This window comes from Aplidium turbinatum, chromosome 6, assembly GCF_918807975.1.
Source record: "Aplidium turbinatum chromosome 6, kaAplTurb1.1, whole genome shotgun sequence".
NCBI lineage: Eukaryota > Metazoa > Chordata > Ascidiacea > Aplousobranchia > Polyclinidae > Aplidium > Aplidium turbinatum.
Genome location: NC_137477.1, coordinates 20465555 through 20483507, shown reverse-complemented (window position 1 = coordinate 20483507; position 17953 = coordinate 20465555). Strand labels below are relative to the sequence as shown.

At 36.2% G+C, this 17953-nt stretch overlaps 1 protein-coding gene across 1 annotated transcript; it reads right to left on the bottom strand.

The window, feature by feature from the left end:
* Window positions 1-5186: 5186 nt before the first annotated feature.
* On the bottom strand, window positions 5187-17770 carry LOC145772806 (uncharacterized). The gene is made up of 10 exons (XM_082584687.1): window positions 17689-17770; window positions 12321-12413; window positions 10885-11067; window positions 8982-9104; window positions 8422-8668; window positions 7909-7934; window positions 7010-7207; window positions 6447-6560; window positions 5676-5901; window positions 5187-5509 (listed from the first exon to the last, which is right to left on the bottom strand). Exons 2-10 carry the CDS (start codon window positions 12375-12377, stop codon window positions 5463-5465), a joined length of 1221 nt encoding a protein of 406 aa, XP_082440813.1. The 5' UTR covers window positions 12378-12413; window positions 17689-17770; the 3' UTR covers window positions 5187-5462.
* Between the last annotated feature and the right edge of the window lie 183 nt (window positions 17771-17953).

The window sequence follows — 17953 nt, the reverse complement described above, 5'->3', positions numbered from 1 at the left end:
TTTTTAATCAAGTAGCTCAAAAATCAGCAAATGGTTTTCAGTTAAGCCTCGATCAAAATTTTTAAAAAGTGTACGGATTAATCTTACGTGATTTATTGTCAATTCATCAATCCGGTGTAAGCCTAGATGTGAATTTAATGTTGTTGATAACTTTACATTAATCATTATCCCAGAAGAAGTAGGAGAAGGTCAATTTAGTTGATTCAGCAGAATAGCTGACTCATCGCTAATATCTAACCAGTTATGCGTAAAGGCGCGAAAGTTAATCCATTTTTCATTGTTTGCATTATTTAATGCAAGCCATAAAATGTTCACAAAGTTATGTCTGAATGCAACGGTTGACAAGTTTTGACTAAAAAAAAGTAAAATTTGATATAGGTAGCACGTAAGGTACAGTATGTATATGAAACAATATATTTCACAAGTTATAACTAAAGTATGATGCACATTCTCTATAATTTTGGTTGCTCTCTTCTATGCTTAAAATTAATAGCAGACGTTTTTTTATAATTAAGGCACTGAAAGGTTAGTCGACTCCATAACGAATTAGCAATCGTCCTATAGTTGACTAAGTGAGTCAATTGACTCTACAGCGGGCAACATCCGAACAAGGGACATTTTTGTGAAAATTAAAGGCTAAGTAGCTTTTATTCATTTATAATAGCAGATCGAAATGTTGAACTTACAAAGAACTTCTTTTAGAGTAAACAAAATTTAAATTCTAATACCGTACTGTAAATCTATTGTATTGCTACTATACGCAAAGCTGAGGAGCAATTCCAATACCGTACGCGTGTTTCAACAAGCTGCAAACGTCATGTGTGCTGGACTGCTGGTACATCTGGACGGAGTGCTGTAAAGCAGTTTGAAAAACACCAAACAACGTTTCGAGGCTACGGTATGTAAAAAAAAGTTTCCAAAGGTTCATCAGGCAGCGTAAAAATGAGTTAGCAAAGCACAGAAAAATCTTTACGGATGAAATGGAGAAAAGTTTTGCAAGACACTGCATTAATTAGGTAAAGTAACATCATGGCCCATTTTGGCCTATAGATAAAGTAAAAAATCTAACTTTCGGATTTGCTGAACGAAACCTAGTCAACGTTCCCAAAAACTGGTCTGACAACAAAAAGGCAGGAAGAGAGTGGTTATGGTCATTTATCAAACGCCATAATTTGTCATTATAAGTAACCTCTGTCCATCTGGCCCCTGAACACTAGAAGTGTTATACGTACAGTTTCTTTATTGCTTACTCGAATTGTTCAACAATATGTCCATTCATGCTGTAGCTACCTGTTCAGCATGAGTCAACTATTCTACAAGATGAGTCAATTAACTCTCAGCATTGAGTTATTGGACTCAATTCAGTGCAAGTTTAGAAGCTTCTGAAAATTATACTTGAAAACTCATTATCGCACAGAAACAAGTCCTGGAGTTGGGGTAAAGCGTTCTTTATATTTGGTGAAAATTGCAGCTTGGTAGAGAAAAGCTATTTGAAGTTAGATGCATTTTAGTAGAAAATGAGCCAACTAACCTCACCTTCCCCTACGGTAACACCTTAGAAATCACAAATGTAATAAACATTACACTCATATTGACTCATTCAATAATATTCCTTCAGATAAACTGATCATGCTGCACAACAGTATTTTATTTAGAAAATTTATACTTTGTCAGGCGGTAGGCTGCAGCTCAATTTCATTGAATAGCTTAAAATTCTAAATATTATTCTACGTTATGTATAGAATCGTTGCTGGTAGAAAAAATTCTCAGTTTATGTCCATGAAAATCATAACAGCATAAGCTTCACCTTTGTAATGCCATTTCAACAACACATCCTTTCCTGAAACGACACATTCGAAGATTTTTTCCGGAAACATGGTCGCTCTGCATTCGGTATGATGGCCACAACTTTAATATAAATTAACAGGAAACGTATGTTCTCAGCAAAGATTGGCTGCAAACTTTTTGTATAAGTTTTATTTTGATCTCTTGCATTTTTAGGTGTTACAAAAACATTGCAGGCCGAAGCTGACGCCGATTCAAGACAACAAGTTGGCCTGATATTTTCGATTTTTTTATGATATTTCTACCAAAACTCAAGCAGACACTGCAGCTATGTTTACAATAACTGAATCTCTTCTGTTTTAAACGTAGGTATTTTTACAATTGCAACCTACGAATGCGGCTTGATAACACATTTTTATTAAATTCCATGCCCATACCACAATTGGCTTTCACGAAAGATGTGGTTTTCGCTACAAGCTGTAGAGTAATGATAATTTTTATTTTTTTCATTCGACGTAAATAATAGGTAGCCTATGGACATTGTGAAGAAATGGGTGTTCTTCCCGGCTATCAGCACAAGGCTGAGCACTCACTAGTACATCGGCTGCCGAGAAACAAAATAGGTATGGACTTGCATGCGTAGGCTGCTGGATAATTTCACTTGTGATTATTGCTGTAACAATTACTAAAGGCATTCCATACTTTGTTGTATTGTTTCTGCAGCTATAAAAATGATCATAGCTTATGGAGTGTGACTTTCTGACAATCGCTTGTGCAATATGGTCACGTTGTATAAACGTTTGCAGCGATGTTTGCTTGCAACCAAGAAAAAAGATTTTTCTTGGTGAGTTTTAAAATTGAATTGTCTTGGAATGCGCAGGCCTGCTTATAAGAGACTTGAGCACTAAGCAATGTATGGGTAGGGGTACTTTGTCAGATGAAACTATTAAGATATGCTTTTGCAAAAAACAGCCCAAAGCTAAAATATTTAATCGACTTCTCAACCAAAACGAGGATGACACGATCTAATTTATTTATGAATAAAACTAATCATTGTGATAAAATCCTTGATTAAACTTGATTCCATTCTATCCTTCCTTAGGAACTTTTGTGTTTGTGCCAATTTTTTTTCTGTTGAAGCACTATGGAATGTACTTTGTTAACAGCGAGGTGGAGGGTTATAAAAAGTAAAAAAAAATCGTTATACATTGTAACCTCGCTTGACTGATTGGAAGATAGGTTTTGCAGTAAGTTCAGACTTTCAGAAGTTAAGAAGTACTTTTGACAGCGTTTTCAGTGATTTGAAAAGATCTCTTCTCGGCGACTTATTTTGCCAAAAATTATTTATTTTTGCTTGGCACATAATTTAAATTATTTCATTTTTCCTGTCGTTCTTGTTTTCAGTTGAAAGACCGATTGTTTTAATCTTTCAAAGTAAATTCACTCTTCATAAACACACAAGAACATAATTCTTACTACATATTACTACGTAATAGATTAAAACGACTGTATGTGGCAATTAGGTAAGAATGCAAACGTATTTCCCAAGACTGTCCTATCAATCCTTCTGCGTATGACAGAAAGAAGATGTCAGCACCCAAATCCCATATGATCGGTCCTTGACCCAATAAGCTTCGGGAAACTCTGATTGGTTGACTGAATGTGCATGCAGTCATAGTTGAACCAGCGCTGTCGACACCCTTCCAACTTCGACTTGCAATTGTAATATTAATTGATGTCGAATTTGTGTTTTTAAAAAGTTAAAATCTGATTGCATTCTAAGTTAATAAATGACACCAAGATGAAACTAACAAAAACCAAATAGCAACTGAAGCAGCTTGGTGATTAACTGCGTGCTCAGGGTACCTGCAATTGCTGCTGGAAAGCCTAGGTTTGGTATCCGGTCATTTGTCTTGCCAAAAACTTGAAGTGGTGACAGTATTTTTTGCGTAAAGCAACTATGATAAATTGGGCTTAACAATGAGTGAATATCGTTGATATAGCCAAAGAGTGATGAAAAAAAACAAAACAACCGTGAGATCAACTTGGTTACTATAGATTAGAACAACAACAAACAAATGATAAGGATCATATACAGAAATTGATTGTATTTTTAGCTATAGCCTGTGTAGCGTATAGCCTACTGTATATTGTACAATGGTAAAAAAAATGTTTTGATTACAAGCTCTCTCACAAAGTTTCACTGCAGACAACTGTGACGTAATTTATTAAGACTTTAAATCACGCCAAACTGACAGGAATTAAAAACTTATCTAACTGCTTGGTTCGAAAAGTCCAAACTTAAATGTGTTTAGTTAAAGTACTTTCTGTGCTATTTGACCTTGAAACCTTGGGTACAGTACCTCGTACCTGAAGCCTATCCTTTACCTTAAAACCGACTTACTGGCTAAGTAGTCAGGGTGTAGGATTGAATGTCTAATTCAGTAGATGAAAGTTTGATATCAGGTCGGGTCATATAAAAAACTTCAACAAAGCAATGCATCTTGTTTCTTCTTGGAACGTCAAAACAAGAAAATCAATTGTAGTTTTAAATGTGCCCGGCTGCGCCACTACGCGGCTATCTGAACACTGCTTCGTAAAACTCTGAGAGCAACACATGTCATATCTGCCATTGATACACCGCTTTACAAAACCGACAAGCGACAACACTATTAAGCATAATAACCTACTATGAAACTACAATTGATCAGGTAATTCACTGTATAATGAAGGTCAATCGCAAAATTATCTACAATTCAAAACCAGTAGGCCTAGCCTACTATGTAGCCTACAGCGAAGATAACTCACCATTTCGTCAACAATGAACCGGTTATTTGGAGTCCGATATCCAGTGAGAACCGTATTATATTTATTTATTTATTGATGTAGTCTATACTTTCAATTTAGCGGTGGGATGGCGCAGCGAATAAGGCGCTGGCTTTCCAATAATGCGAACCTGGTTTGACACCCGATTTATGCTTCACCTCTACCTAGGGTGCAATGAATTAGATGGGTATAATTGCTGAAAGAAAGGTCATCGAGAGAAACGAACTGGCCAACCTACTCTCGTTGGTGCCGAAGGCCTAGTACGATGAGAACCTTATTTTCTCATTCCCCAAAGCTCAGTAACTGAGTATGGGACCTTTACTTTCCATGTAGAAGTATTCAGGACTGTGGAGTAGGGCGAAAAATATGCGATTCCAACTCTTCGGTTTATAACGGGCCGACTCGTCTCTGGGTCCGGCTTCCGTGCTGCCGAATTTTAGAGGGTTGCCAAATTGTTTCTGAAATTTTATCCTTTTTTATAAAAAAAAATTAACTTTATTAAATTTGTAATCAAATAGGAAACGGCGACTTTCACAAAACTGACAAGAACCAACACTTCTACTTTTGGTAAAGGTTTATAGTGCAATACCGAGAATAAGAAACAATATTTTGAAAAAGTGTATTGCAAACAAAAGTTTTATTGTTTATCGTTTTTTATCAAACCGGAGTCGGTCGTTTTCTTAACGATTCCGACTCCGGACAAACAAAATCCTCCTTGAAACGGTGGTCTTATTTTTTGTTTGACCACAGTCACAATAAAACGAAACAATAACTTTAGCTTGTTTTTTTCCTGTAGCTCGGCCAGCATTGTATCTCATTTGTTTGAGTTGTGCAGGCCTACTTTAGGCTTATCAAGGACTTGCATCGACATTGTATCCAAGTGAGTTTGCTGGTGCAACTGCAAGTAAGGCAGAATTAGATGCAGATAACAACATTTGGGATTAGACAAGCAATTTTAGCTTATACTCAAGCAAATTTTTTTGTTCATTAAGCTCTCTGGTAAGAAGTAATAATTAACTTTCCTTGTAACAGACAATGTTAAATTTTTGATAAATCCAAATCACCTGTTGTTCGTAGAGCTCCCATCGGTCTCAAAAAAACTTTAGAAACGGCAAGATACAAAGGAATACCAATACCACCAGTAGGTTTTAGTAGGCCTTCAGAATATAGAAAAGTGTGAAGTCCATTTTTTGGCTCATTTTTCTTATAAAACTCTCGGATTGGTCGCAAAAATGAACAGGTCGTTTTTCCATTGGTTGTTCCAGCTTCTATGACATGGGGCTTTCGCAGCTTCATAAAATAGTGCATCTTAGCGATGTAATACTCGCTTTAATGGTAACTTATATAAAATCTTACTCTATTGGTGAAGTTGCAGTAAAGCACATCCTTATCAAATTGTAGGCTACCGTTTAGACTTTAGAGTATTTTAAAAAAGCGTAGTATTGTACAGTAGCTTATCATGTTACAAACATTTTAGCGTAATAGCCTATCCGATAGGTGGTAAGAATATTTATCTTCAAATTAAAGAAAAAATTAAGAAAGTATTTTAAAGCTTGAAACCTTGCAATTTTTCAGCTTTCTATAGTAGGCCTAGAAGTTCTGAACCATTAACATAAGCCCGGTGATCAGGTTGGCAGTAAATTTTTTTTATGGGCCATGTAATTGGATGTCGCAAATTATAAAGCTCTGCACTCTTTAAGTACAGATTTATAGTTTGCAACATTTAATTACATGACCTTGAAATCGAAGTATCAAGCTATAGATTCTGTTAAAGACCTAAGCATAAAGCAATCGATATACCACCACACCGATTCATTCAGTCACAAAAAACTCACAAGAAGATGGAAGACCGGTGGTCCTGCCAGACTGCAAGTTGCAACTCCTACAGTTACTTGGGGTGGAAAAGTTGCATCTTCAGATTGATAACAAACGTAGCAACTTCCCCCGCCCTGGTAAATAAACCGACAAAAAAATTGAAATATTTGTTCGATCTCGGCAACAAGCGAACTAAATTTATGTCAGCGTAATCACTGCGTTAATGTTATGTAGTGCAGGTTTAAACCTGAGTCAATTTCTGCCATAAGCATAAAATCGTTGAACAATTATAACCAGCTTTCGTAAGTTACGTAAGTTTATAAAGAGCTGAATAACGTACATCGGAGATTAAAACAGCGCCATACATAAGAACTGACCACTATTAAGTGATTTTGTCGTGTCTTAAAGCAAAGTATTGCTACCGTACCGTATATTGATCGAGTTAAACAACATCTCTTCGTAAAGTAGCTTAAATGTAGTATGTACACTAAGTTTTCTATACACTACAGACAGCGTTTTTGAATGCAGATGGTTTACAATACACACTTGATGTTTCAAATTTATGCATTTAAGTTTTGTTCACTTGTTGAATTGATTTTCCTGTTATAAGAATTCCAATCCAGCCGACGTCATTCCCAATCAAAGTAATCTTCATCATTTCACTCCCATTAACAATCACTGGTTTCCACTGAAAATAGTTGCAGCTAGAATTGTTGCTATCACAGTTTAAGGTCCATGTTCCATCGTTGGTTGAAACTGTCATGTTGTTTTCAAAACGAATCTAAACCGATACAAGATTGTTAACGTGGTAGGAGAGTAGTTTTTCTACTTCCGTGTTTAGGAAATACAAGTTGCATCTTTTTGTATTGATAAAATCATAATGTCACATTCCCAGTAGTTGCGTCTCAAAGCGGATAGGCTATGGTAGGCTATAGATATCACAAACAAATTTTTTAAGTTGAAAAAATTGGTGGTTTCGAATGTAGGCGAAGAGAAAGTAGGAATTTGTGCCATTTAGAGCTAAGGCGCAAAAACGGGCGTATAGCCTATTAGCTAGAATTGTAGACTGCTCGAAGCGTATTTTGAAGCAACATAATATAATCAAAAAAGACAGCTAGGCTATTACATGTATAGTCTGCACTTAGCAAGCTTGAAGTAGGCTATGTTGACTAACTACGTTTAACACACATCAGAAGGGTATGTTGTTTTTTGCAAGATTTTTTGAAGGAAATTGTATCTCGGTTGCATTTAATCTCTAGTAAAATTGTTTCAAAGATTTTGTTAATTTAAAAAATAGCCCCGAAAAAAAAACAGGGTAAAAGTGTAAATGTGTAGCGTATAGTTAATGAAACTAGACTCTAGTTTCATTAACTATACGCTACACATTTACACTTTTACCCTGTTTATTTTCGGGGCTATTTTTTAAATTAACAAAATCTTTGAAACAATTTTTGATGAAGAAAATATGCAAAGAAAAATTACCTGGGGTAAGGAAAGTTGACTTTGCTCTGTGAAAACAGAATATTATTATTTGCAATAGACAACTTGTCCAAACAGCAGTTCTTACGTAATAAAAGTTTACATCATCTGTTTTAAAAAGGAACGACAAAAGTCACATTTATCCATCAATTTTTTACTACTGATGAGAGTGACATTTATAGATATGATACGTTTATATTCTTCTTTGTTTGTATTGTTTGTTATTAGAAAGTGGTACTCGACAAGTGCTTGCTCATGTTGTCTATGTGAAAAGAAGGATGCGATGCTCCGTTCGTGTGTGGTTGAGCGAAAAACCCGACATCGATGCATGGACAGTTAAGAATTATCTAATGGCAGGAAATAGACTAACCTTAGGCTACAATTCTATAACATGAGAGGAGAAGAAGCTACCCGGGTATCGAACTGGGCTTCCTTGATTTGAAGCTAAACGTTTTCTGTACTCATTTTGCCAGGTTCAAGCAAAGACGAGATACACTACGGTAAATTTAAATAAACCTTGTTCACTTGTGGCCTCTTCCCCGAAACGAAATGCTTCAACTGTGCTGGCGTTGTATTCATGAATCAGTGGGATTCCCTTTTCACTGATATCCCCTTGTGCGTACAGAATGTGATATGCCTCTGTCGAGTAATCCCAAGTCAGGCTTTTTCCTGATATCTTTTTAGTGACTCGAAGCGGCCGATGGAAGACGCATGTCAAAGTGTTGTTTCCATCTGATGTTTCAACAATATCTTGTTCCTCAACCTGCATAAATGCAAACTGTTACGTGCAGTCATTTATCATAGATCTCTGTCTGTACGCCTTGCGGTTTTGGAAAAAAGTTTGCTCTAATGTTCTCAACAATATCGGAATTAATAAGTATAAATGTATGCCTAGTTCAATTTGTCTACATTTATGTTCTATAAAATTTATGCAAGTAATACTTTTTTTGTATTTTAATCATTTTTCATGGTAAAGCTTAAACACTCACATTTACAAATATCAAAGAACTTTTTTGCACAATCAGTGAAACAGTAGGTTATGTAAGTATTGTATGATTTGATTGCTGTGTACTCACCACGCTATCAACTACTGGTGTTTGGAATTCAGTAAAATGAGCAGAAAAGATTTGGAATGAATTTCGTGCAGGTCGAGATCTCAAAGAAGATTGGAGACACATATAAGCATCGTCTGCAGAGTCCTTAAAACAAAATTAGTAGTGCACTAGTGCAATTAAAAAGATGAGCTTCTTTAACATTTTAGGACACAAACCCACGCATATTCAGCTGCTTTAATGTCTTGAGCTCCTGACAACAAAAGAGTTTCATTCCAGATCAAGCAATGCAAAATTGTTAAAAATGGTAATAGGCTTACATTACTGTCACGATTCTTTCTATCTCTTACCTTACCAGGAAAGAGACTCTGGAAAGATTACTGACGTAGTTTATTGAGATATCAACGTAAAATAGTCAAATGAATTGTCGAATAGTTCTGCTTGTGACATGATAAATAAAAATTCTTGAAGGACTCGAATGGTTCAACGCTTCCAACAAATATTTAAAAATAACAGTGAGCAGTAATAGATTGGTGCTATTAGGTTGTGATCGAGATTAAAGTTGCATGAGAAGCTATGAGTGAAGAACTTTGAAGTCACATGTAAGAGTTTCAGGTGTTGGAATCTGGTTGGTGTTGGAATCCGCCCCTTTAGCCCAGTGGTTACGTGCTCGGCTCAAGATCAAACGGCACTGGTTCAACTTTAGGGGTGTGCGCTTGAGCAACACGTTCAGAATTGCTCTCCATTCAGCGGCACCTAGTGAATGGAATAATTCCCTGGCAACAAGACTTCAACAATCGGAAAACTTCACTGTCAATCTCTGTAACCGGCCCTGCATCAAGAGCCTCTACAAGTATGCGAAACTACCAGGAATTACCTATCAAGGCTTTGTCAGTCCGAGGATAAAGATTCAAAACCAACCAACTTACCAGATTCCAACACCTGAAACGCTTACATGCGACTTCAAAGTTCTTCACTCACTTCAAAGTTTTTCACAATTCCAATCTCGATCACAACCTAACAGCACCAACTCTCATCTACTCGTATTCAATAATTTCAGCTTCAATTTCTATCAATTTCAATAATAATCTCAATGATCAATTACGCAAAATGCACCACTATTTATAGTTGTTTTGATCAGTAACTTCGAGAAGGTACGATAATGTTACATCATAAAAACTCATTGTTCTGGTCAAGTTTTACTACCCGTAAACATTTTTGTGGCATCATAACTACCTGACAAGCTGCTCGATTTTAAGTCGGAGAACCTTCTAGTCTTGCACGTATGCAAATTCTTCTAGAAGTACATTACGGTACATAAAGATTTCGCAATCAATGGTTACTATAGGACAGTTACCTTTAAGAACATTTTGTAAGAATTATACAATTACAGTACGGTACAGTACGCTTGGTCAAGACACGGAGCCTACCGTGGGAGCTATACCTATTGATTGCGGCAATTACAGTATATTCTATCTTGCAAAGAAGAATGCAAAACAGACAGTCGCTAATAGCCGTTTTAAATCAGTGGATCTCAAACTTTCCATTGCCACGCACCCTTTTAAAATGTTATCAAGATTGCAAACTTTCAAAACGTCTAAATGTAATTTTTTCTTTTAAACACCACTCTTGAATGCATGATTTTAGTACAAAAAGTAGCCTATAATACTTTTCTCTACAATTAGTGCATGCACCGACTCTCCTTAAAGATTTGACAGACTTGGTAATTGAACCTTAGTTTGAAATTGTGACATCTATTAACTACAAACCAATCATTACGCAACTTTTTTGTACCACCACAAAACCCTGTCTGATGATAATATAGGCAGAAATTGAAAAATAAAGCTACAAAACCATCTTAAAATTTACAGCAAAATCAATAAGCAAGTTTTATTAAATGCAATTTCAGTAAGAACCAAAGGAATACCATGCTCCTATCAGCCGATGTAGCCATTGCTATGTATCCTCCTGCTTTTCCTGTCAGTGTAAATTTTAGCATCACGTGACCTTCAACTTGAACACGTTTCCATTTCACAGAAGCAGTGTTTCCGAGCAGTCTCCATTCCATACCTCCGTCCAAAGTGTGGAAAATTTCGTCATTTGAACTTGGCTGAGACAACACACATAATGCAATTACCATCAATAAACTATCAAAAGTAGACCTACTTGTTTCTACATAACAAGTAGGCTATAGGTAGCCTACTCAACGTACGATAGAGTAAAGTTCCAAAGGGGAGTTTGTATCTTGCATTGCTCCAAAGTTGATGTTATATTACCTTGTTGAAAACTATGCTGTGCTTTTGTTGCTTTATAAAGGCGCTTAATTGTTGAATATAGTCGTTAACATTTTAAAAGAGCTTTACAGACTGCGCGTGTATATTTGGACTTAATCATGGTCAAAGTTTTTTGAAAATGTGTTTGTATATTTAGATTTTAGAGCATGTAAGGAAAATATGTGAATTCTGTGTAAAGGAGTGGAAATGAGTTGTCTGTTTTTGTCACTTCATATTTTTTTTCCTTTTAGGGTGTGTTGCCTCAAACGTGTGATGCTTGTGCATTAGAGGCCTCGTTTTTAATACCACCAGATTACTTAATCTTGCTAAGTAGGCTGTGTGTTGTACTATTTTTTAAATTGAACGTTTGTATGATAGAATCTTTAGATATATTACACTACTGACTGCTTGACACAACAAAATACAATTGGCATGACTTACGAAACCGTTAGTACGACTTGAAATCTAGATCGATCAGCAGCACCCTACCCTGAGGATGACCCGTTTCAACAAAAATGTGGCAAATCTACTTAATGTCAATCAAATTGAGCTCGATTTCAAAAAGATATTTTTCATGTGTTTACTGTAATTTTAACATTGTCTACGTCTAGTTTAGTGAATTCGGCAGCTGCCGCAAGTGTTGCGACTGTTTCCCTATTATTTAACCACGTCGACTATTTCACTTCGTTGCAATTGCAAGCTATTTTTGACTAGAACAACCGTGAACCACACCAACATAGGAAAAATAAAATTGATGATTGATTCCTAACCCGCATTTTTTAAATTTGAAAGCAGAGTGGCTGTCGACGTCGTCTTCTTTATCGTATATAAAATGCTATGATTAGGCGTGCCCAAATTTCTGTCATCTAATAGATCAACGGCAAGTGGACTGGGTCACATAAGCCCGGCAAATTTAATGTAGGTTGTAGTTTGGCGAGATACGTAGTGGCATAACCATAAGGGCTGGATTTCTTACAGGTAAAGTTATTTTAATTAATCTTCTTCACAAGACATAAACCCACTTCAAATAAGCAAATGTAGGCCAATTTGTCGCAGACACAAGTGCATATAAAAATGAAAAGTCACTTACCTTAGATCTTCCTAATCCTGCCATGAACAAAGCCACGAAACACATAATATAAAGCATTCTCGTGAAAGTATTTACCTGCCGTCTGCAACTAATCTGAAAAGCAAATATTGCCTTTGAGCGTTCGCTTTCACTTTTTATTTCCAATTTGAAAAAATAAACTTTGGTACAAAAAAATGTGAACTTTTTCAGCCAACAATTAGGCCTACCAGTCTTCGTCAAGCATTTGAAAGACTGATTTAGATGACACAAAAATACTAATTTCTTATTTTTTACTGTTTTACAATGCAAATCTGTCTATCAAATGGTGGATGAAAAGTTTGAAAACTGAATAATGCATAACCGAAAGTGTTTGCAGTTATTTTTGCAAAATGATAAATGTGTTGTTGCGTAGCTTCTCCTTCAAAAAAGTAATCTCTCAGTCAAATTTATCTTTCTAATTTGATTAGGCTACTTACTTTTTGTTAAAAAATGTTCAAAATGCAAAGCATGTTATTCAGTTCATCTTTTTCGTTATAACTTGCTAGTAGTAGCCTAAGCGTTCATTTTTATCTAAAAAAGTCATTCCTAGCCAAAATACTTTACTAAGTGATGCTGAAAAACGATTTATGAAAATAAAGCTGCATTGGTAGGATACTAAAAAGTAGATCGACTTTGCTTTCTTTAAAGATTTTATTTCTTCCTTTAACGATGTTGATGTCAATTTGATAGTTGCCACCAAGCTAAGTTTGGTTTTATGAAGCAGCTGTTTGCTAATTACTGCGAGAATCAAAAACTACTTGCAACTGTTTTTCGCAAAGCTTGTTGTTAACAGATGGTAATAAGTTAATAACCTATTTAATAAGCAAAATTATCCAAATTAACTACAAAACTGAAAAAATTCTCTAGCTTTGAAAGTCATATCATAGTTTATGCTAACTTTGGCGCATTTTTGCAGGCAACATGCGACAGTTTTTCGCACCTCTCTTCCCATACACTTTTCTGCGTGTTTATTTTTTTTTATTTTTTAAGTGCAGTAGGACACTTGGTATTTTGATCATCACCAAAAGAGAAAATTTTATTATTTTGTCTTTAATTAGTTCTTAAAATTGTTTTGTTTACGTCATTTTATTTTCTAATTAGTTTCAGGTTTTTTAATCACAGGTGTTTTAATTAAAGTAACCTCCCTAACAAAGTTGCACATCTGGCTTTGCAAGCCTTGAATTAATATCATTATGACTTGTAAACACCAAAAAAGACTGTGCACTTGTCAAGTAAACTTTACCGTTTAGTTGCTGTAGGGAGGCTAAGCCCTTGCAAATTTCAAACGAGATAGCTGACTTTATTTTGAATGTAGATTGCTTGCTGCAGTGTTGTTAGAGTTCTCTTGATACGTAAGTTCAACCACTTTCTGAAAACCACGAAATTTGCCAAAGAAAATCATAAACAGAATTCTTGTTTATTTGTCTGAAAATTGTTTCTTAATCTACTTAATAACATCTGGTAATGTCTTTGTTTACCGTCTCGAGGTCAGGATTGGACTTTCAACGACCTCTAAAATAAGAAACTACACTGAAGTTCATTGTTCTGAGGCCATTGCTCATCGCGTATTGCTCATGCTTTTGTAAATGTAAATAATATAATGGTATATTGCTCAAGCTTGGAATAACTAACTCATAAATTATGGTAATATTTTTGCCTCTGGCTGTAGCCTGTAGGCCTAATGTGAGCTACTGCTATGATTTGTAAAAGTTTATTGTAAACATTTTTTAATTAAAAGCAACACATTATCACATGCATAACATAACGTTTGTTGAATTAACGATAATATTTGACTGAGATTAAATTTAAAACACCATTTTGAAAAAAATAAGTGGATCAGAAAATTATGAACGTTTTGTAATTCATTTTATGATTTAATTCATATAAATCCAACTAACCTCCCATCACGTGACTTTTTATTATAAGTTTTAATTTCTCATAATTTTTTCATTTCTTGTGAGTAGCTTAACACTAACGAATTTAGTGGCCGAGTGGTTAGCGCGTTGGGCTCGCAGTCGAGAGCCTGCATGTTCGACTCCAGCCACCCGCACTTGCTGTTGTTTCTCTGGACAAGAAACTTTACGATAATTGCCTCTACCCATTGGGTAGTACCACATTAAAGTCATAAGTAGAGTAGACAACCGGAAACAGACATTCCAGTCGGCTGCAGCGTGGGTCAGGTGTACGAAAGGCGTACACCGATGCATAGCGCTCAAGTCCGCTTTCAAGCAATGCAGGATAAAGATAACAAAACAAAACATATACCGTAAGCCTAAAGTTCATCTTAGTAGTAAAAGTGAGCTGAAACAATCGAAACTTCGTTTTGGTAAAACCTTGTCAAGTATCCTATCTCGTAACGAAAGTAATGTCTATAGGCTTGTTCATAGTACGCGAATCTGCCATAAATGGGGGAGAGACTTGCTTTAGTTTTGTCTTATGTCGAATGCGTTGCGATTACAACGTGGACGTCGCCATAATAGCATCTGGACTGGAAGCCAAACGCTGTCATCCAAGATGAGGCCTAAACAATTTCCATATTGGAAGCTTTATCGTCACACTTGAGAAATTTGGCATTTGTTAATAGATTCTCAGGTTAAAATATGGCACATGGCAATTCTTTTCAGTCCTCATCTTGGACTACAGCGTTGGCTTCCAGTCCAAGTGTTAATAGCGATGTCCGCGGTTATAAGTAATCTCGCCAACATGTTGCTCACTAATAGGTCCTCCGTGCAAAAATGGAATCCATTGCCATAAACGTTCGGCTTGGCTTGGATAGTTCGCAGCCCACCAAAACTTGGAAATCCTATCCCCATAAACATTGGCTCGTAAAAACACGAGAAATATACGTGTATTTGGTCACAGCGGTAAACCATAATCTCTTCGTGGGAAAATTGTAACATAAGATTCCCGAATCCGTTCGTCTGCATGTAATGACCGAAAAAGAAACACTCCTTTGAAACGTCTATTCAAAATTGTATTTCTGTAAAATTAGCCACCTGGCTGTCGAAAATGGGATGCAACGCCGTACACCACTAAAACTTGTCACTACAGAACAGATTACTTGGATAAAAGACGGAAATTTTCGTCCAGCTGACAAGCACTAAGCAAAACAGTTAAACATGCGACCAACCTCTTCAAGCAACAATTTTAAAATGACTAGAATAATTTACGATATCTCAAACTCACGTAAACAGTAACTGTGACGCAAAAGTGAAAGACATTGTCACGCAATTCAAACAGGTGTTCAAAGGTGGTGATCCAATGTTTCATGTTTAAACAGGTTTGACACAAGTCTTACGAACGATGGTGCAATTTTGGCTCATTTTTTAGGAAAAATTCCATGACGTAATACGCTAAGATTCAGTAGACCTGAACGGTTTTTATATGACGTTTGATTAGGTGAACAATTGTCTGAAACAGTATTACACGAGTTTCCTCAGAATTTCACGTGTTTTTCACGTGTTTTTCTCGACCAATGTTTATGGGGATTCGCTTACACTGAACATTTTCGGAATATTTTTAAACATTTTTGGTTGTTTTCAAATTAAATAGTACAATAGCGTTGATCAGAAGTGTAATTATTCTTTAGTGGCATGTTGATTGATCGATGTTTCATCATTTGTTTTGCTTCGATCATTAGACGTCGCAAATTATGTTGCTTGTGAAGAGACAAAGACTCTGTTCATAAAAGAAATTCAAGACTCAGTTAGACGCTTAAAAGTAGAAAGTATTAAAGGCATACTAAATGAAAATTTCAAACGGGAATTAAGCATTAAAATGCGTAAACTGAACATTCAAGAATACATTTCAAAAAAAATTACCAAAAAAATTTGTTTTCAATGGCGCTGGTAAGGCCCAAAGTCCAATGTTTCATTTATTTTTATTTTTTTCAAAATGACCAAAAAGTGCAAACACTGCTCGAGAATACGTCACTAAAGACAGCAATAACAAAAGCCACGTTACCACATCTGATGTTTTGAGCAAACTGTCTGATGTTTTGATGTTGAAATGTGTTGTTTTGATGTACATACATACATAGCCTACAGTCAAATCCCCCGCAGTAACAATTGTTGCGCGTTTAGCTGATTGCTATGGTCTTTAGTGACGTAACTGTACGGTCGCACGCTTCACTGCTCAGGCCAAATCTTGTTTTGAAAGCTCTGGCAAAATCACGCGCGCAATAGTGGTCAGACCGCAATGGGGCAAAATTTTATTGAAAATCGTTTTATGGTAGCATGTTAAACACAAAGAACGTGGAAAATCGCCAAGTCAGGTTTTTCCTTTAGTATCCCTTTAATAACTCATTGAATGAGTTTCTGGTTCCGGAAGGAAACTGTCTGTGCTTTAGCAGTTGTAGCCTAAGATGTACAGACATTTAATAATATGTTTCATCAGTGGGTCCTCCGAAAGATTACAAACGAGTCAATAATAATCTGTTAAACTACAAAATTACTAAATTCAATCAAATTAAAACTGAACTTCTGTACAAAAGAAGTTTAAGGAGCAAAGCTTGTTTAAAATTGAAGTTAGCTTTCTGATGATTCTTTTTCAAGATCACAAAAGGACTTCAATGAATATACAGTATTTGTTGACGAAAGTTTGCGTAATGTTGTGAGTCTGTCAGTGAAATTTCGCAAATCCGTCAGGTGCCCTCGTTTAAAGGAATTCAAAACTTGCTTAAAAACATATTATTTCACTGAACATTATGACTGAATGTACTGTACCGTATTATTTTATCTCCATCGTTATGTACATCGTCCTGTAGCATAGTTTGCACTGTTGATGTCGCGCTTTAGAAATGTTGTTATTATTACTTTTTGCCCCTAAAATTATCCCGGACTCCGGTCAAAACATACCCCTTGTCAATGCTACTGGCCCAGTCTTATATACTGTAGGCTACAAGCCATGTTTCAACTCATCCCTCTACACACTGGAATAGGTCATTTTGACTGTTAATTGTGTGTACCAGAGATTATTACGCTATTTGCTTAGTTTTTAAAAAGTGAAAACTTTCCACACCTTGAACCCGCTTCTGAGAACACGTGCGCTCAATGCCATCGGTTAGGATGATGAGGCGGAATTGAGCGAGCGAAACAAATATTTGAAAAACGTAGGAAATTATTTTTTGCTTTCGACTTTGGAATGATGCACGTGACCACTGACCATCAAGTGCCTCCCTCGGCTACTGCATTCGTATATGAACCGTCCCAAAGGCGTGTTTTCTGCACCAGTGCTTCCCAACAGGTGGGTTGCGACCCATTGGTGGGTCGCGAAGCTACTTCAGGTGGGTCGCCAACGCCAAGCATTTCTAAATATTACTGAATGTTATTTTTCTTTTTTTAATACCGACCTTACTATGGATCTCACAAGCTGCAGTTTGGTCTTGAACAGTCCCTCGCCTTCGCCATCGCTACTCTTATCTTCACTTCATTTGTTGACTTTCCTTTTCATGAATTGTACACCCTGTTTTCGATTAGACTAGAAAATTATTGCATTATCATTACGTAACAATTATGCAACAATTGGAGTGTTGTGACGCAGTAACTATTTCAGTACGTACGCCAGCAGTAAAGACGTCATAATAAAGATGTCAAATCTCATTGTGGGTCGTACAA

Bases quoted from the DNA above. Each gene is read 5' to 3' on its own strand.
- LOC145772806 (XM_082584687.1), bottom strand. From the start codon at position 12,377: ATGCTTTATATTATGTGTTTCGTGGCTTTGTTCATGGCAGGATTAGGA. The intron at 11,068-12,320 runs GTAAGTGACTTT...GTGTTGTCTCAG, and splicing joins CAGGATTAGGAAGATCTAAG to CCAAGTTCAAATGACGAAAT. The intron at 7,208-7,908 runs GTAATTTTTCTT...GTATCGGTTTAG, and splicing joins GTCAACTTTCCTTACCCCAG to ATTCGTTTTGAAAACAACAT.